This window comes from Musca vetustissima, unplaced genomic scaffold (genome assembly GCF_032173495.1).
Source record: "Musca vetustissima isolate MV318-11 ecotype Yass unplaced genomic scaffold, APGP_CSIRO_Mvet_v1 utg6341, whole genome shotgun sequence".
NCBI classification, from domain to species: domain Eukaryota; kingdom Metazoa; phylum Arthropoda; class Insecta; order Diptera; family Muscidae; genus Musca; species Musca vetustissima.
In genome coordinates, this window is record NW_026873158.1 from 59,771 (window position 1) to 81,409 (window position 21,639).

General features: G+C 32.9%; 1 protein-coding gene across 1 annotated transcript; it reads right to left on the reverse strand.

Annotated features, from left to right (window-relative positions):
• Positions 1–20,496: 20,496 nt before the first annotated feature.
• Positions 20,497–21,354, reverse strand: LOC133323169 (uncharacterized). The gene has a single exon (XM_061532127.1). The coding sequence runs from the start codon at positions 21,328–21,330 to the stop codon at positions 20,497–20,499; it is 834 nt and encodes a 277-aa protein (XP_061388111.1). The 5' UTR covers positions 21,331–21,354.
• Between the last annotated feature and the right edge of the window lie 285 nt (positions 21,355–21,639).

Sequence of the window (21,639 nt, forward strand, 5' to 3'; positions counted from 1 at the left end):
CTAATGTTTCGAACACACCCACAAATATTTATCCTACCTTCTTTCGTCTACAAAAAATTCTTCAACCCAACCTAACCCAATAGTCCCTATGAACAGAGTGAAATAGAGAGGAGAGAAGGGAGAGAGCATCTCTCATAATCAAATTTCTCTCTTCTCGTTTCTTCTCTTTCATAATTCATTTTCACAGTTATATTGGTAGCGTTTTAATTCAATTAAGGGAGCACTTAACTAACTACCAGCCAGCTATGGGACTATATTCCCAACCCAACCACCACCTCCCCCCTCCATTTTATTGTATATTCCTTTTCTCCCCTCTCCCACCAACTTTTGTCAATAGAAATATGAAAAAGATAGATAGATGAAAACACGTAGCAAAGAAACTATTAATTGGCCCGGAATATGAAGTAATAATAATTATAATAAAATAAACGGAGTAGTAATAAAAAGTAGTTACGGTCCTGCTGGGGTACTGTGAGAGGTCAGAGGGGTGAGAGATAAGAGAGCAGAGTTAAGGGGTTAATATCCTTTAATTGACCGCATATGGGGGTCAGAAATGTTGTTAAAGGTTGAGAGACATGGATAGAAGTAATCAAGGGAGGATTGGAAACCGCTCGAAATTGTAACACACAACCTAGATTATTTATCTAGACTAGATAAAGAATTATCTAAAATGTATCTGAGGACCTGAAATTGCTATTTAGACACCCTAAAACCAATTTAAAGTATGAAAAATTACATATATTGGTTTTACATACATAGAGTAGTTATAGATGATCATTTGCGAAATTTATCTGAATTAACTAAAATTTATCTGAAGGTCAAACATTGTCATTTGGGCATAAAAAATCCATTAAAAATCAGTAAGAATTGCCCAAACCGATATAATTTACATAATAGACCCACATTTGATCATCTTTGCAAATTATATGAATTATCTAAAATGTATCTGAGGACCTGAAATTGCTTTTTGGCTATAGATAATCGCTTAAAATTTACCAAAAATGGTTTATACATATATTCTACTAAGAAAAATCATATAAATGACCATCTGCGAAATTTATCTCAATTATCTATAATTTATCTAGAGTTCCGAAAATGGCATTTGGCCACAAAAATTCATTAAAATCAATAAAAATTGGTCAAACAGTTATAATTTACATAATGGACCTTCGTATGATCATCTATGAATATTATCTGAAATATCTAAAATTTATCTGAGGACTTGGAATTGATTTTTGGCAACAGTTATTCATTTGAAATTAAATAAAAAAACGTTCCTACTTATATTCGATGAATAAAAATCAAAAAACTGGTCATCTATGGCATTTATCTCAATTATCTATAATTTATCTAAAGGGTACAAATTGTCATTTGAGCATAAAAATCCAGTAAATATTGGAAAAAATGTCTCAAATAGTAATAATTTATACAATGGAGCCTATATACAAATTATCTGAATTATCTAAGATTTATCTAAGGGTCTGAAATTGCTTTCCGACGACATAAATTCATTTCAAATTGATCAAAAAAGGTATCTACTTATATTCTATCAATAAAAAATCTATAAATGGTTATTTGCGAAAATTATCTGAATTATCTATAATTTATCTAGATTTCCAAAATTATCATTTAGCCATAAAAAATCATTAAACATTAAAAAGACTTTCTTAAAGAGTTGTAATTCGTACAATAGACCTATATTTGATCGCCTACATATATTATCTGAATTATCTAAAATATATTTGAAGATCCTGCGAGATAAATTGCAATCTAAAAGACATACAATTATCCGAATATTTATATAATGCATATAAAAAAATAAACAATGTAACTATGTCATCTAAATGCCATAGATAATTTATCTACATGGCGAAAATAGCTTAGATAATTTATCTAGACTTTCAAAATCGTCAGAAATGATATCCGAGTAACACAGATAATGTTTCTATGATACTATCTATGGTATCTATCTATATTAGTAGCATATATGCATAGATAATTTATCTGAACTCCCAAAGTTTACGATAATCTCTCTAAATAACGTAGAAAATGTATCTATGACATCTATATGCCATGGATAATTTATCTATGTTATCAAAATAGCTTAGATAATTTATCTGAACTACTAAAAATGTTAAATTGTGTATCTATATACCATAGATAATTTATCTATGCCATCTAAATGCCATAGATAATTTATCTGTACTCCCAAAAATGCTAAATAATGTATCTAAATACCATAGATAATTTATCTATGTCAACTTAGTCTCATAGATAATTTATCTATGTTAAAAAATAGCTTAGATAATTTATCTGTACTCCCAAAAATGCTAGATAATGTATCTATATACCATAGATAATTTATCTATGTCATCTAAATCTCATAGATAATTTATCTACGTTAAAAATAGCTTAGATAATTTATCTGTACTCCCAAAAATGCTAGATAATGTATGTATATACTATAGATAATTTATCTATGTCATCTAAATGCCATAGATAATTTATCTACGTCATCAAAATGGCTTAGATAATTTATCTACACTACCAAAAATGCCAGATAATGTAACTATATGGCAAATCTAATATTTCTGTGTCATCTAAAAGTTATAGATAATTTATCTACATTATCTAAAAATCGTAGATAATGTATCTGAAAGAATTTGAATGGATTTCTTTGTTAATTGAAAATCTATTAATCGAAGTAACACATTGAAATCTTCAATTACTTTCCTTCATTTCCCCCGGCTGACGGTCCACGACCAAATTACTTCGAAAGTTTGACCTTAGAAAAGTTTTGGTTTATTTTCTTTGGTCGTTGATAGAAACAAATTGTCACACGCGGAAGTTGTACACGAACGCACTCACTCACGCACATTTCATTACATTTAATTATCCTTAATGTACAACAAAAGAAATTCGATGAAGAGAGCGGGGAGGAAGCGTTTCGAGAGAGAGTTAGAGAGGGAGCGAACGCAGGCGGGCGGTCTTGTTGGTGAAAGTTTTGTCACGACATTCCGCAAGAAAAAAATCAACGTGATACTGAAGTAACTGCATTAATAATTATGGCCAGATGTCACGCAAAAATTCGGCACAAGATGACAAAAAATCTGATTTTCACTTTTCATGATTTTGAAAAAAAATATTTTTTTTGTAAAGATAATTTTCACAATTAATTAAATTTATGGATCCCGGAATATTTTAATTTTTTTCGGCACACATATGGTTCTACTGCTCGTTCTTCTTTTCATCAATTGTGTAGTATAAATTTAAGGGTTTTCCATAAATCATCATAGTATACTTTTAGGAGTTACACACAGATTTTTGACACACACACACACACACACGAACTCATGAAGATAGAAACACACGTTCGCAGAGGAGATTACAATTTTGAAATATTTTCCTAAATTTTTTTATTAATTTTTTTCTTTAATTGGGTACATTTTTATTTTTCCGCCTTAGGGTTTGCTTTGGATTTTTTTTTAATATTTAATTTTTATTTATTTAGATTTTCTTCCTCTGGGCCATTTTTTTCGTTTTTTGGATTTTTCTTCGTTCTGATAGATACCTTCAACACTGAACGCACAGAAAGAACACCAGAACCGAAAGCCAGCAACCAACCACTCTGCTGGCAGGCAAGGCAAGCTCGATGGCAGGTTTGTTGGTAAGGTTAGTTGGTTGGTTGGTTGATGGGGAGAAGGGGAGGGCAAGAGGGCTCGCTCACACAATTCCGTACGTAATATTTATTTCAAATGTGTATGGGGCGGCACACTTCTTAAGGTTCACACACACAGACACACTCACATCCAAATAATAACTGGGAATACGGAACACGGAAAATACGGGCCGGCCGTCCGAACGACCAACCAACCTAGAAGCGCACTACTAAAACCTTTCCGTTTTTTGTAAAATTTTTGTTTTTTTTCTTTTAACGAAAAACTGGTTTTCTGGCCCCCTTTGCCGAACGATTAAAACTTCTGCTGCTGGCGCTTGTTAAGGTTTGGTTCAGTTTCTATTGGATTCTGATTGTTGCATTTGTTGTTGTCCTTTTTGTTAGGGTAAGGACACAACACCACACAGAGGTTCTCTCTTACTCTCTATGGTTTACGAACTCTCTCTCTCTCTCTTCCTCCTCTCGGGAGCTTTTAATTATTTTGAATATAGTAAACATAATGAAATGACAGTTAAATGTCATGGCAACCTGAAGAATGTCAGAAATGTAATGTTTGGGATTTTTGGTGAGGGGAGGAGGGTGCGGCAACAACAACAACAAAAAAGTTCTACAAGCACAAAGCTTTGGGGATAAAATAAACTTTTTTAACTACCAATGTTAATAATAGAGGGCGCTTTACATTAAAAACAAATGTTTTCCTTGCATATCTTGAGGCGTGAAAAATTTTTTTAATTCTGTTTAAGGGTCTACCACAAGGCGTGGATTTTCTTAAAAATTATTTTTGAGGTCTACCCACAGGTGTGGATTTTTTAAAAATTATTTTTGAGGTCTATCCACAGGCGTGAATTTTTTAAAAATTATTTTTGAGGTCTATCCACAGGCGTGAATTTTTTAAAAATTATTTTTGAGGTCTATCCACAGGCGTAGATTTTTTAAATATTATTTTTGAGGTCTACCCACAGGCGGGGATTTTCTAAAAATTATTTTTGAGGTCTACCCACAGGCGTGGATTTTTTTAAAATTATTTTTGAGGTCTACCACAAGGCGTGGATTTTTTAAAAATTATTTTTGAGGTCTATCCACAGGCGTGGATTTTTTTAAAAAATATTTTTGAGGTCTACCACAAGGCGTGGATTTTTTAAAAATTATTTTTGAGGTCTAACCACAGGCGTGGATTTTTTTTAAATTATTTTTGAGGTCTATCCACAGGTGTGGATTTTTTAAAATTATTTTTGAGGTCTACCACAAGGCGTGGATTTTTTAAAAATTATTTTTGAGGTCTACCCACAGGCGTGGATTTTTTTAAAAAATATTTTTGAGGTCTACCACAAGGCGTGGATTTTTTAAAAATTATTTTTGAGGTCTACCCACAGGTGTGGATTTTTTTAAAAATTATTTTTGAGGTCTACCACAAGGCGTGGATTTTTTAAAAATTATTTTTGTGGTCTATCCACAGGCGTGGATTTTTTTAAAATTATTTTTGAGGTCTATCCAAAGGCGTGGATTTTTTTTAAATTATTTTTGAGTTCAACCCACAGGTCTGGATTTTTTTAAAATTATTTTTGAGTTCAACCCACAGGTCTGGATTTTTTAAAAATTATTTTTGAGGTCTACACACAGGCGGGGAATTTTTTAAAATTATTTTTGAGGTCTAGCCACAGGTGTGGATTTTTTTAAAATAGTATTTAACACAAATTTAGAAAAAAGCTATTACCGCCCCTAATAGGCAAATTATTATTTCTCAAAAATATGTCATATTTGTATGGGAAAATTCGAAAATTAAATTACTTACATTGTTATATAAAAATATATATTTTTCGTAAACATAAATCTGGTTATTGTACATACCTGAAAAGAGATAAGAAAGAAAATTATATTAATAAATGTGTTTTTATTAAAATAAAAAATATATATTTCGTGGAAATCGGTTCAGATTTAGATATAGCTCATATATATATTTTCGTCCGATTTAAGGTAAATGGTGCACCAAAGTCCCTATATATCTTCCGATTTGTACGAAATTTGGCACAGCGTATTGAATTTAGTCTAGAATGATGTGTGCTAAGTTTCGTGAAAATCGGTTCAGATTTCGATATAGCTCCCATATATATATTTTCGTCCGATTTTAGGTAAATGGTGCACCAAAGTCTTTAAATATCTTTCGATTTGCACGAAATTTGGCACAACGTATTGAATTAGGCCTAGAATGACGTACGTGAAGTTTCGTGAAAATCGGTTCAAATTTAGATATAGCTCACATATATATTTTCGTCCGATTTAAGGTAAATGGCGCACCAAAGTCCCTATATATATTTCGATTTGCACGAAATTTGGCACAGCGTATTGAATTAAGTCTGGAATGATGTGTGCTAAGTTTCGTGAAAATCGGTTCAGATTTAGATATAGCTCCCATGTATATTTTTGACCGATTTTATATAAATAGTGCCCCGAAGTCCCTATATATCATTCGATTTGCACGAAATTAGGCACAGCGTATTGAATTAAGTCTGGAATGATGTGTGCTAAGTTTCGTGAAAATCGGTTCAGATTTCGATATAGCTCCCATATATATTTTTCATCGATTTAAGGTAAATGGTGCGCCAAAGTCCCTATATATCTTTCGATTTGCACGAAATTTGGCACAGCGTATTGAATTAAGTCTGGAATGATGTGTGCTAAGTTTCATGGAAATCGGTTCAGATGTACATATAGCTCCCATATATATATTCATCCGATTTAAGGTAAATGGTGCGCCAAAGTCCCTAAATATCTTCCGTTCAATTTCAGGTCTATGTTCTGTCGAAAAGGCGACGTCGATGTAGAATATACCCAAAGAGTGTCATATAGTCGGCCCATTCCGCCTTTTCTACTTTCCTTACTGGTCCATTTTACCTTTATAGTGACTACATTACGTGTTCAGTAACTATAACCGTTACAGCTAATAATCCTGTAATTAGTCAAGCCACAAACCAAGCAAAATAATACTTGTATGTAACTACAGTACATTGCGGTACTGTACATGCAATTTATGATTTTATACAGTTGTTCATTGTGGGATTCTAAATTTTTTGTCAACTTTTTGTAAAGGAAGTTCTATAATAAATATATCCATGAGGCAGCTATTTAATCCTGCTTTCCATTGCAATTTATTTCATAGAAATATTCCTTACTGTTCTCGAGTTGTGGTCCGTGAAATATGATTACTCAAAACTATGCCTCAAGAGGGAAATTTTTAAACACGTGGCTTCTTTGCAGAATAACTCCGATACTACTTGGGCTAGATAAATAAATTTAATATCAAATGAAATGTCTAATGATCTGCTTCAACAATAATATGCATAAGAAATATGGTCCTATAAAAATTTCAAAGTTTTTCCTTAGCGAATGATACCAACCTCGTGAGCTTTTGTAAGACACAATAAGTAAAGTTGAGGGTTTCTCAATTTTTTACCAAATGTTCGTGAAGGAAGTTTTATAATAAATCCATCTATTAGACAGCTGTGGTATTCTGCTCCCGAGGGCAATTTATTTCATGCAAATATTCCTTACAGTTCCGGAGTTATGGTCCGTGGAATATGATTACCGAAATATACACCTAAACTGGGAATATTTCAGCACTTGTCTAATTTTCAGGGTATCTTCGGTACTACTTGGGCTAGGTGAATAAATTCTAAATCAGATTAAAGTTCAAAGAGTCTTCTTCAATCAAATAAATCACAAACATAGGCTTTCCTTATGACTTCTGAAAGTTTTCCTTGGCAAATGATAGCAACCTCCTGAAGCATTCTATGGTATTACCAATGAACTTGGTTTTTCTAAATTTTTTGTCGAACTTCTTGAGAAGAAGTATGTTAATAAAATCTATGCATTATAAAGCTATGGAGTCCTGCTTTCGAAGGTAATTTATTTCATTGGAATATTAACCACAGTTTCAGAGTTATGACCTCTTGAAAATGAATACCCAAAAAATATGTCTAAACTGGAAATTTGTTTAGCCCTTGATTGATTTGCAGTATAACTCCCATAATAGGTGAGCTACATTTATTAAATTTTTAGAGCAAAATAAAAGTAGGAATGCCCTCCTTAAACTGCCTATTAAAATAAAAAAATATACCTCCACAAAATGTCCTATATTTTTGTATCTGAACAGATCCATGGTATGATGCCGTCAATGTGGCGAGCATTAAATATGCCAACATTTTAATTATTTACCAAAATTTTATGAGCAGAGTTTTTAAAAAGATTAGTGTTTGTTAAGGCTAAGGGTTCCAGCTTTCCAAGGAACTTTATTTTACGCAGATATCTCAACTACATCCGAAGTTATGGCTCGGGGAAATGCGTGCGCAAAATCTTCAACCAAACTGGTGAAATTGGGTAAGTTGAGTATTTTTACGATATCTCGGGTCGGAAAAATAATTTTTAGAAAATCTACGCCTGGTGGTAATTTGATCTCAAAAAATAATTTTTAAAAAATCCACGCCTGGTGGTAGACCCCAAAAATATTTTTTAGAAAATCTACACCTTGTTGTAGACCACAAACATAATTTTTAGAAAATCTACACCTTGTGGTAGTCTCCAAAAATATTTTTTAAAAAATCCACGACTCGTTGTAGATCCCAAAAATATTTTTTAGAAAATCTACACCTTGTGGTAGACCCCAAAAATAATTTTTTAGAAAATCTACACCTTGTGGTAGTCTCCAAAAATAATTTTTAGAAAATCTACGCCTTGTGGTAGACCCTTAAAAATAATATTTAAAAAATCTACGCCTTGTGGTAGACCCTTAAAAATAATATTTAAAAAATCTACGCCTTGTGGTAGACCCTTAAAAATAATATTTAAAAAATCTACGCCTTGTGGTAGATCCCAAAAATAATTTTTAGAAAATCTACGCCTTGTCGTAGACCCCAAAAATAATTTTTTAGAAAATCTACGCCCTGTGGTATATTTCGAAAATAATGTCATTTTCAAAAATATAATTTATTCGCCATCAGAAATGTTTGTGGAAATTTTAAAACAAATTTATTCCCCATCAGAAATGTTTGTGGAAATCCGCAATGTTGCCCAAATTTTTGGCAAAAATTACATTTTAATTGATTTTTCATAGCACTGCCAATTAGTACCTGAATTGCCAATACGTTTATGGCATACCTAAGTATGCGGATTTAAATTTTGGCACACACACGAAGTAATTAGAAGAAAAATGCGGATTATTTTTAAAAATTGGGTAAAAATTATAATTTTCCAAAAATAATTTAAATATCATATTCCTCTCTCCCTCTATCCCCTCTCAATCTCTTTTCTTCAAGAATTATCCTCCGTATATCAGCCTCAGTGGCAAATATGACACCTCTGCTTTTGTGCAATCACTCTCATTAGCCCAGCCCTACCACAACCCAGCAGCAACATGTGAAAATTGTGTTTAGTTGCTGCTCATTCCGATGTTGTTGTTATTTATTATGGCCTTAATTAGCATTTTGTCAGATTTTCCACCGGCACTTCGTCTTAACACTTTCTTCACCCTTTTGCCAAACGCAAATGTAACACCTAAATTACCCTCAAAAGAAACAGCATGACTACCTCTCTTCCGCAATACCCCTTGCTGTGGTGTTCCGAAATTTGTTGAAAGGTGTTTTGAAAACAACAAAAAATTTCGTCATGGTATGCGCTCGTTCGTTGGTTCGCAGGTCGTACGTAAATTCACACCCTGGTCGTCCAATAACCAAAAACAACAACAAAGGCGAACGCCATACCACCAACACACCCAACCTTACCTAACCTCACACTTTTACATAAAATCTCATTATTTTACGAATGGCATTGTTGCAACCCTTGCCTCTGCTCCACCACCACCACCACCTCAAGATTTTCTAGCAACAGGTTGGTGTTGATGCCCCAAACCACCTATCCATCCATCAAATGCAACACAGACCGAACCAAATGGTCTTGAAAATGCCTTCCCTTGCCCTCAGCACGTAACTGACACTAATTTGTTGTAGAATTGAAATTTGTTGTTGTTGTTGCACTAAGCCCATTTGATTTTGTTTATTGTTGCAACAAAGTTAAGTGGATTAAATGGGGCAATATTTATTTCTTTCGATGATGATGACACTAGCGAAGACAATTGATTGAGGCAGTTCGGTGATAAATTGGTACAGTGGGTCAGAGAAAACAAAAACAATTTTTCAGGTACAAAAAATAGGCCTGGATTTTTTTAAAAAAAATATTTTTGGGGTTCTACAGAGGCGTGGATTTTTTAAAAAAAATATTTTTTGGGTTCTACAGAGGCGTGGATTTTAAAAAAAAAAATATTTTTTGGGTTAACAAAAATATTTTTGGGGTTCTACAGAGGCGTGGATTTTTTAACAAAAATATTTTTGGGGTTCTACAGAGGCGTGGATTTTTAAAAAAAATATTTTTGGGGTTCTACAGAGGCGTGGATTTTTTAAAAAAAATATTTTTGGGGTTCTACAGAGGCGTGGATTTTTTAAAACAATATTTTTGGGGTTCCACGCCTCTGTGGATTTTTTAATAAAAATATTTTTGGGCTTCTACAGAGACGTGGATTTTTTAACAAAAATATTTTTGGGGTTCTACAGAGGCGTGGATATTTTTAAAAAATATTTAAAAAATATTTTTGGGGTTCTACAGAGGCGTGGATTTTTTTAAAAAATATTTTTGGGGTTCTACAGAGGCGTGGATTTTTTAACAAAAATAATTTTGCGGTTCTACAGAAGCGTGGATATTTTTAAAAAATATTTAAAAAATATTTTTGGGCTTCTACAGAGGCGTGGATATTTTTAAAAAATATTTAAAAAATATTTTTGGGGTTCTACAGAGGCGTGGATATTTTTAAAAAATATTTTTGGGGTTCTACAGAGGCGTGGATATTTTAAAAAAATATTTAAAAAATATTTTTGGGGTTCTACAGAGGCGTGGATATTTTTAAAAAATATTTAAAAAATATTTTTGGGGTTCTACAGAGACGTGGAGTTTTTAACAAAAACATTTTTGGGGTTCTACAGAGGCGTAGATTTTTTTAAAAAATATTTTTGGGGTTCACAGAGGCGTGGATTTTTTACCAAAAATATTTTTGGGGTTCTACAGAGGCGTGGCTTTTTTTAAAAAAATATTTTTGGGGTTCTTCAGAGGCGTGGATTTTTTAACAAAAATATTTTTGGGGTTCTACAGAGGCGTGGATTTTTTAACAAAAATATTTTTGGGGTTCTACAGAGGCGTGGATTTTTTAACAAAAATATTTTTGGGGTTCTACAGAGGCGTGGATTTTTTAACAAAAATATTTTTGCGCCCTTCCTTCGTGGTGAAAATCCCATTGACATCTTCGGATGCTTAAATTTGTCAAGATGGGTCTTCATGTAAATACAGTTTTTAGTTAGAATATCTTTATTTTTTGTGATTCATGTTGGAAGAGGAAATATAGAGGAGCCTTTGGGCTACATTTTTTCCAACATAGGTTTCTACCTTCCGTTCTTCCTTCGTGGCGAAAAACGCTCTAGAGTTATTATTAAAAAAATATGCGATTTTGTTGTATTTTTCCACAAAAGGTATTTCATTTAGTTGCCAATTGGTTTAAGAACTTGTTGTTTTACCCGATTAATGCTGGAGTACATAATATAGAGGAGCCATTGGCCTACATTTCCTCCAACATAAGTTCGGACCTCCCGTTCTTCATTCGTGGTGAAAATCACTTCGAAATCAATTGAAAAATAAAGAGTTTTTTTTGTATTTTATTGTGTTTTGTCCTCATCACTCAAATCCACGTTTGACTTCGAAATCTTAATTTTATCGATTTAATATTGAAGTAGAAAAATTAGAGGATCCTTCAGGCTACATTTCCTCCAACATAAGTTCGGACCTACCTCCTTTCCTTCATGGTGAAAAATACTGCCAAATTATTAAATAATTAATAATTTTCTTGCATTTTCCCGCAAGTGTTTTGTGTTTTGTCAACGTGGGTCCTCATCACTTAAATCCACGTTTGACTTCGAAATCTTAATTTTATCGATTTAATATTGAAGTAGAAAAATTAGAGGATCCTTTAGGCTACATTTTCTCCAACATAAGTTCGGACGTACCTCCTTTCCTTCATGATGAAAAATGCAGCAAAATTATTAAATAATTAATAATTTTCTTGCATTTTCCCGCAAGTGTTTTGACTTCGAAATCTTAATTTTATCGATTTAATATTAAAGTAGAAAAATTAGAGGATCCTTCAGGCTACATTTTCTCCAACATAAGTTCGGACCTACCTCCTTTACTTCATGTTGAAAAATACTGCCAAATTATTAAATAATTAATAATTTTCTTGCATTTTCCCGCAAATCGGCCTTTAGAAAAATGCATTTTTGTCTTAGAATTTGTTATTTTACCCGCTTGATGCTGGAGTATGAAGTGTAGAGGACCCACTTGGCTACATTTCCTTCACCATAATTTCAGCCATCCCGTCCCTCTTTCTTGAAGAAAAATTCCTTCCTTACAAATTCGTATAAATATGACTATTGATTTCATGTTTGAGGTTGAATTCGGTGTATGTGGGACATTCCTAAAAATCCGATTTTGACTTAGAAATTTGCGTTTTACACGATTCATGTGTTCTTAGAAAATGCAGAGAACCCTTCTAGCTACATTTTCCCCAACATAGGTTTGCACCTCTCGTGGTTTCATCGTGATGCAGATTCCTTCGACATCAATTAAACAAATAAAAAGTGTTTACTCTGTTAGATCGAAGTTTTGTCACGATGGGTATTAATTTAAATCCACTTTTGACAACGAAACCTTAATTTTACCCGCGTCATGTTGGAATTGGAAATGTAGGGATTCCCTAGCGCTACATTTCCTCCAATATAAGTTCGGACGTACCTCCTTTCCTTCATGGTGTAAAATGCTCCCAAATTATTACCTAATAAAAATGAGTTTTCTTGTATTTTTTTAACAAAAGGCCTTTTAGTAAATTGCGGTTTTGTCGTAGACATTGTAGTTTTAAGCGACTATTGTTGGAGCAAAAATTATAGAAGACCTCTTGGGCCACATTTCTACCAAAATAATATTGGACCTACCTCCTTTCCTTCGTGATGAAAAACGCTCTCAAATTGTTATTTAATAGAAATACATTTTCTTGTATATTTCCGTAAAAGACCTTTCAGAAATATGCAATTTTGTCTTAGAAGTTGTTATTTTATCCGATTTATTCTGAAGTAGAAAATGTAGCGGACGTCTTCAGCTATATCTCCTCCAGCATAAGTTCGAACTTAACTCCTTTCCCTCGTGATGAAAAATGCTCCCAAATTATTATAGAATAAAAACACATATTTTTTGTAATTTTCCACAAAAGGCCTTTCAGAAATATGCAGTTTTGAATTAGAAGTGCCTATTTAAGCCGATCGATGCTGGAGTAGAAAATGTAGAGGACCCCTTAGGCTACATTTCCTCCAATATAAGTTCGGATCATCCGCCCCTCTTTCGAGGTAAAAAATACCTTGTAAATTTCTTTAAAAACAATATATTTTTATTTTTGAGTTTGAAGCGAAGGGACCTTGTTAAAATGCAATTTGGACTTAGAAATCTATACTTTACCCATTTCATGTTGTTGTAGAAAATGTAGAGGACCCCTTGGGCTAAATTTCTTCCAACCTAAATTCGGAGATTCCACCACTCCTTCATGGTGAAAATCCCCTTGACATCCATCAAAGCAATTATTCTGTTATGGTTGAATTTTGTATATTTCCGTAAAAGACCTTTCAGAAATATGCAATTTTGTCTTAGAAGTTGTTATTTTATCCGATTGATTCTGAAGTAGAAAATGTAGCGGACGCCTTCAGCTATATCTCCTCCAGCATAAGTTCGGACCTAACTCCTTTCCCTCGTGATGAAAAATGCTCCCAAATTATTATTTAATAACAATATATTTTTTGTAATTTTCCACAAAAGGTCTTTCAGAAATATGCAGTTTTGTCTTAGAAGTGGCTATTTAAGCCGATCGATGCTGGAGTAGAAAATGTAGAGGACCCCTTAGGCTACATTTCCTCCGATATAAGTTCGGACCTCCCGCCCCTCTTTCGAGGAAAAAAAATACCTTGAAAATTTATTTAATAACAATATATTTTTTATTTTTGAGTTTGAAGGGAAGGTACCTTTGATGCGAAGGGACCTTAAAATGCAATTTGGACTTAGAAATCTATATTTTACCCATTTCATGTTGTTGTAGAAAATGTAGAGGACCCCTTGGGCTACATTTCTTCCAACATAAATTCGGACCTTCCACCACTCCTTTATGGTGAAAATCCCTTTTGACATCCATCAAAGCAATAGAACGTTTTTATTTATACTATTATGGCTGAATTTTGATGGTACCTTACCAAAATCGATGTTTGACCTAGAACACTTAATTTTACCGGTTTCATGTTGGAATAGGAAATTTAGGGGACCCCATGGGCTACATTTCTTCCAACATAAGATCGCATCTAACTCTTTTCCTTTATGGTGAAAAATGCCCCCAAAAATATGTTTAAAAAATTTTAAGCTCAAAATTTCATTATTTTTAATTTTTTATTAAATTCCAATTTTATTGTTGTTGTTTTTTTTAATTTACAATATTTTACATCGGTTTTTTTATTTTTTAAAAATTATTAAGTAGTATTTGTGAGTCCAAAATATTATTTTTTTTTAAAATTTCATTTTTTAAATGTTTTACATTTTTTCATCTCATTTTGTTTGCTGGGTTGTATTGACTTAAAAACTAAATTAACTAAATTTTTTATCACTTCGATTCTGTTGCAGAATCTTCTAGTTTAGCTGTTCTCTTTCCGAGAGGCTTGGCCTCACAGGGTCAAAAACCGCATTGCCTTATCAAGGAATTTCTCCTCAGGCTGCTGGGTGGAGGAGGATGACGAGGAGTTGCTGTTGTTTCTTGAGAAATATTTCTTCTTACCCTTCTTGGGATTTTTCACAAATTGTTGATGGATGGCCTCATTAATGACCCGATCATAGATTTCCGTTTCCTCGCACTGTTCTCCTATCGTTGTGGAGGATAACATTTCGATGGAGGGTGCTGCCGGTCGCACATACTGCTTTTTCATGATGAGGGCAATGAGTCGAGATTTCAGTGACTTATTTTTGGCATGTGATACCACCTTGGATCGGGGTCGTATGGGGTCAATATTCTCATAGACATGTGACTCCGAAGTTTGATCCAAGAAAACACCAGATTCTTCTGAGTCCGAAGAGGTGGGTGAGGGGCAGGGTAGCTCGGATCTTATGGAGTTGGTGGTAATATTTGAGTAAAGGGTACCCGCTGAACTTGGCACCTCACTGGTGGCCCCATAATAGGTTTCATCATAGATATAATCAGATTCTGAGGTACTATACAAACTAGTGGCATCCTCCTCCTCATCCTCTTCGACGACAATTGAGGAATCCAAACAAGTAATGATCCGCCTTGAAGAATTATTGTGTGCAGATGCCTTCTTACTATCCTTTCTTCTCCTTTGTCGCCTTTCATGGCGGGCCTGTTCCAATCGTGATATGGTCTCTAGGCTATCGACAAAAATCTGTAAATCTCTGGCAGAGAAATCATCAGTGTTGACTTCATTTAATTCCAGGCTTTGGGGCTCTTCCAGATGATCCTCCTCGTCGATGATGATCTCTTCCTCAGGTCTTGGCTGAGAGTCACGTATACTGTATTTATTTGTTTCGACGGGATGGCGCATCACATGGATGTAGGCATAATCGTAAATGTCACTCATTTTTGTTGTTACTGTTGTTGTATCACAAGAAGGCTGGAGGTTGTTATCCTAAGAAGTTGTTGTCGAGAACTGATGCTAAGTTCAAAATCCGCAGCACATTTTATACGGAAGAGGGACTAATTCGATGGCCTAGGTAGTTGCGAAAATTTTATTGCAAAATGTGTGTGCGGATATGTGTGTGTGTGTGAGTGTCATATAAAAATTTTATAATCCTTAGCCGGACGGTCGGACCACATTCTAATCTAGTACCTGTTCTCATCTTTGGTCCTCTTTTATTAGGGAATTTTTTATTAATTTGGCTACAGGTACCCGTAATAATGGCAAAGGTAAATCCCCCTCATTCCGACGAATTACCATGTTATGGCCATGGGATAATTCGTGGAAATTTTCGATATTAAATTTTTATTAAAAACTAATGATAAGGAAAATTATTAAAAATATATTTGAGGCCTATCTATAGGCCTGGATTTTTAAAAACGACTATCCACAAGGAGTGGATTTTTTTAAATATTTTTCTAAGGGTCTGTCATAATTTTTTCAAGAAATACCGAGGCGCAGAATTTTTAAAAATTATTTTATCAAGTCGTAGATTTTTAAAAAATTATTTCTTTCAAGGCGCAGATTTTTTAAAAATTATTTTTTTCAAGGCGTAGATTAAAAAAAAATTGTAAGGCGCAGATTTTTTAAAAATTATTTTTTTCAAGGCGTAGATTAAAAAAAATTGTAAGGCGCAGATTTTTTAAAAATTATTTTTAAGGGTCTGCCATTTTTTTTCAAGAAATACCAAGGCGCAGATTTTTTAAAAATTATTTTTTGAAGGCGTAGATTTTTTAAAAAATTATGTTTTCAAGACGTAGCTTTTTTAAAAATTATTTTTTCAAGGCGCAGATACTTTTAAAATTATTTTTTTCAAGGCGTAGATTTTCTAAAAATTATTTTTTTCAAGGCGTAGATTTTTTAAAAATTATTTTTCTGAAGCCTACAACAAGGCGTAGATTTTTTAAAAATTATTTTTTGGTTCCTTCAACAAGGCGTAGATTTTTTAAAAATTATTTTTTTACCAAGGCGTAGATTTTTTAAAAAATATTTTTTTACCAAGGCGTAGATTTTTTAAAAATTATTTTTTCCAAGGCGTAGATTTTTTAAAAATTATTTTTTCCAGTCGTAGATTTTTTAAAAATTATTTTTTCAAGGCGTAGATTTTTTAAAAATTATTTTTTTCAAGACGGAGATTTTTAAAAAATTATTTTTTTCAAGGCGTAGATTTTTTAAAAATTATTTTTCAAGGCGTAGAATTTTTAAAAATTATTTTTTCAAGGCGTAGATTTTTTAAAATTATTTTTTCAAGGCGCAGATTTTTTAAAAATTATTTTTTTCAAGGCGCAGATTTTTTTAAAGAATTTTTTTCAAGGCGTAGATTTTTTAAAAATTATTTTTTCAAAAAATACCAAGGCGTAGATTTTTTAAAAATTATTTTTTCAAAAAATACCAAGGCGTAGTTTTTTTAAAAATTATTTTTTCAAAAAATACCAAGGCGTAGATTTTTTAAAAATATTTTTTTAAGGCATAGATTTTTTAAAAATTATTTTTTTAAGGCATAGATTTTTTAAAAATTATTTTTTTAAGGTGTAGATTTTTAAAAAATATTTTTTCGAGGCGTAGATTAAAAAATATTTTTTCAAGGCGTAGATTTTTAAAAAAATATTTTTTCAAGGCGTAGATTTTTAAAAAAATATTTTTTCAAGGCGTAGATTTTTAAAAAAATATTTTTTCAAGGCGTAGATTTAAAAAAAAATATTTTTTCAAGGTGTGGATTTAAAAAAAAAATATTTTTTCAAGGCGTAGATTTAAAAAAAAAAAATATTTTTTCAAGGCGTAAATTTTTTAAAAATTATTTTTTCAAGGCGTAAATTTTTTAAAAATTATTTTTTTCTAAATGGGAAATTTTTTAAAAATTTACTTTTTGGGAATTTTTTTATTAAATTTCCCAAAAGGGAAATTTTTAAAAAATAACATTTCCTATAAGTGGCACATTTATTAAATTTCCCAAAAGGGACATTTTTTATAAAATTTCCCAAAAAGAGAAATTTTTATTAAATTTCCCAAAAAGATAAATTTTTATTAAATTTCCCAAAAAGATAATTTTTTTTAAATTTCGCAAAAGGGAAATTTTTATTAAATTTTCCAAAAGGGAAATTTTTTATTAAATTTCTCAAAAGGGAAATTTTTTATTAAATTTCCTAAAAGGGACATTTTTTATTAAATTTCCCAAAAGGGAAATTTTTTATTAAATTTATTAAAAGTAATTTTTTTATAAAATTTCCTTAAAAATTTTTTTTTTAATTTAAAATTATAAAATTTTATTAAATTTACCAAAAAGAAAAATTTTAGCAGCAACCAAATTCGGTCCCTAAATATTTGCCATTAAATTGTCACTTCTGACCTGCATCTGGTTCCCATTTGATTCCCATTAGCCAAATAAAGTTTGTTCGCACAAATTGGCACAGGCTAATTAGCAGGCATAAGCGAAAATTTTACTTAACAGCTGTTAAGCAGCTGTCAAATTTATTGCCATTTTTAACATTACAGAATCATACAACTGTTAATAACAGCGACATTTTGTTAAGATAACAGAATGTTAACATAATTTGAACATTTAGCAACTTTACATTGCCAGAGCACTGTTAAATACACTTCCTGATATTATTAAAGGTGAGATTTCATGATGAAGGAGAGGAGGTAGGGTACAACAGTTTTTGGAAGAAATGTTCCTGGAGGGTCCTCTTTATTTTCTACTCACACAAAAAATGTTTAAAATGCGGCCTTATAACTCAAACCTTGCTCAAACACGAAATAAACGGAAATATCAATTTCTCCAAGGGCATACAATTGAGAGTGATATTTTTGGCTGAAGGAGAGGAGGGAGGGGATAGCCAAATTCTTATGTTGAAAAATATAAAAAGAGGATAATGTAGACATTTTGAGGTGTAAAGGGTCCTCTTAATTACCCATTTATCAGCAAAATTCTTAAAATTATTTATTTCCATTACCTATTAAAAATCTTAAAATTATACATGTGGTTTGAAATCGATGTTTTTTGTAAAAAAAACTAATATTATTTTAAAGGTGTATTTGTGGTGGAGGTGTTTGATGCTGAAGGGCCAGAACTAGGAGCAGACTGTTGTTGTAGAACATGTAGCCCACTGGGTCCTCTTCATTTCCTACTCACAATGTAATGCTCGAGAATTACGATTTTTTAATTTAAAACTGATTTTTTAAAATAATACCAAAAGCACATTAAAACAAATGGTTTGCAAGGATGTAGTTTTGGAAGAGGGGTTTTAGGGTGAAGGAGCGGAGATAGGTGCTAACTATTGATAGAGGAAATGTAGCCCAAAGGGTCCTCTACATTTTCTACCCACATGGCAAATCTATTAAATAACGTTTTTTGGTTGAAAAATTTATTTTTTTAAATAATACGAACAAATTAATACAAAAATAAATAAATATAAATTTCGCAAGGGTGTACTTTTGGAAGAGGGGTTTGGGGCTGAAGGATTGGAGGTAGGGGTTAACTGTTAATGTTGAAAGTGTAGCCCAAAGGGTCCTCTAAATTTTCTACTCACAGGGTATATATCTAAAATGAAGTATTTTTGATTAAACATTTTATTTTTTTAATAATACCAAAAAAACATATTTAAATAAATATTTTGCAAATATGACCTTTTGGAGGAGGGGTTTGGGGCTGAAGGGTCGGAGCTAGGAGTTAACTGTTAATGCAGGAAATGTAGCCCACAGGATCCTCTATAATTCCGTCCCAAAAGGTAAATCCTTAAATGAAATTATTTTGATATAATTCTCAAGTTTTTAAATAATTTCAAGAAAAAATATATTTTTTAAAGGTATATTCTTGAAGCGGGATATTGAGGCTGAAGGAGCGGAGCTAAGGGTTAACTGTTAATGGAGAAAATGTGGCCCAAAGGGTCCTCTAAATGTTCTACCAACATGGAAAATGTATACAATGACGTTTTTTAATTAAATTTTTTAAATAATGAAAAAAAATCTTATTTCAATAGATATTTCACAAAGGTGTACTTTTGGAGCAGGGATTTGGGGCTTAAGGGGCGGAGCTAAGGGTTAACTGTTAATGTAGGAAATGTAGCCCAAAGGGTCCTCTAAATTTTCTACTCACATGGCAAATCTATAAAACGAAATTATTTTGATTTAATTTTGCATTTTTTTATTTAACACCAAAAAACACATACAAATAAATATTTAGCAAAGGTGTAATTTTTGAGGAGGAGTTTAAGGCAGAAGGGGCGAAGCTAGGGCTTAACTGTTAATGGGGGAAATTTAGTCCATAGAGTCCTCTACATTTTCTACTCACAAGATAAATCTTTAAAATGAAGTATTTTTATTAAAAATTTAAATTTTTGATAAATACCAAAAAATCTCATTAAAATAGATATTTCGCAAATGTGTAATTTTTGAGGAGGAGTTGAAGGCAGAAGGAGCGGAGTTAGTGTCTAACTGTTGTTGGGGAAAATGTGGCCCAAAGGGTCCTCTAAATTTTCTACTCACATGGCAAATCTATAAAATGGAGTATTTTTGGTTAAAATTTTTATTTTCTTAATAATACCAAAAAATCATATTAAAATATATATTTCGCAAAGGTGAACTTTTGGAGGAGGGGTTTGAGGCGGAAGGAGCGGAGATAGGGTCTAACTTTTGTTGGAGAAAATGTGGCCCAGAGGGTCCTCTTTAAACTTCACTTTAATATTAACCGCGTATCATAAAGTGCTTTGACTAAAAATTTTATTTTATTAAAAAGAGTTGTATTTTTTATTAAAAAAATATATATTTTATTTTATAAATTTTATATGTTATAGAAAAAAATGTTATACATTTTTTCTTATATATATAAAAAATCGGAACTTATAACTATATTTACATCTTAACTTAATCGACTAACTTTGAATTTTTTTTTACTACAGAATCATATTCTCTCTAAAGGCACCTTGATAGTGCTTGTGCTCGTCCTAGTCATACTTCCTTCTCTCACAAAGTCAAATAGCGCAGGGCTTTGTCGAGGAATCGTTCTTCGGACGAACCATCGGCACAGGCAAAACCCTGCCTAGACTTTTTCCGCATGTGGAGAGTGGAGAATCGCGACAACTTTTCGGTTTCGGCTTGCAAAACATTATTAAGCTGTTGTTGTTGCTGTTCCTGTTCGTACATCTCTAGCGTTTCGTATTCATCTAGAGGACGACAGGAGAGCAGTTGGACGACTGGGGTCTTCGGTGCAGTTTCCTTTTTCAACACCAATCCAATGAGACGGGATCGGGTTGAAAGGGATCTCTTTTTGTTGACTAATTTCGAACGGGGTCGTATGGGAGAATTTTGTGCCGCGGCATCATAGAGATCTTGGGAAGAGGCACCGATTGGGAAGACTCCAGACTCTTCGGAATCTGTGGAAATGGTAATTGAGAGCAATGAGCCATCGGAATCTTTGTTGAGTTGTTGATTATAGATGACACTGTTGCGTGGTGAGGATTGGGCACTGTTCGGGGCGGAGAAATAGGATTCATCGTATTGCGAACGCTGTGAATCCGGTGTGGAGGGTACCTTTTTATTTTCCAAATGCATAATGGCTGGCTCCTCTTCAATTTCATCGGCCGAGGAGCGATCGAGACAGGATTCCGAATGGATACGTGTTAGGGTATTGAAAGTCCTGGCGGCCTTGGCCAACTGGGCAGCCTTGCGTTGTTGTTTCCGCTCCTGCTTCTCGATTGTCAGACGGCGTATGGTCTCCAAACTTTCCACAAAGAGATTTAGATCGTGTGGCGAGAAGAATTGGGTGTTGATTTTGAACTTGGATGGTTCTGGCAACATGGTGAATTTGGTATACGAATTATCGGCCATTTTGCAGAGTGATTTTTTCTTTGGTTTGAATTTTTCTACTGAGCAAGAAGTTGTTCTGTGACGTTGTGCTGATGGGCAACTGATACCTTGGACTACAAGTGTTTTGCCTTATATAGATGGGCAACTGCCGGCCCTTAACCTAGTTCACCTAAAAACAGGTAGCTTAGTCTCTGTGACTTAATCCTTAATCATGGCTTTGTTGTTGGCAGGACTAAGGCTGGCTGGCTGACTGGCCTTTACCACTGCTACCTGTCTACCTATCCCTGTCTAGCACAGGGA

Bases quoted from the DNA above. Each gene is read 5' to 3' on its own strand.
- LOC133323169 (XM_061532127.1), bottom strand. From the start codon at position 21,330: ATGTTGCCAGAACCATCCAAGTTCAAAATCAACACCCAATTCTTCTCG.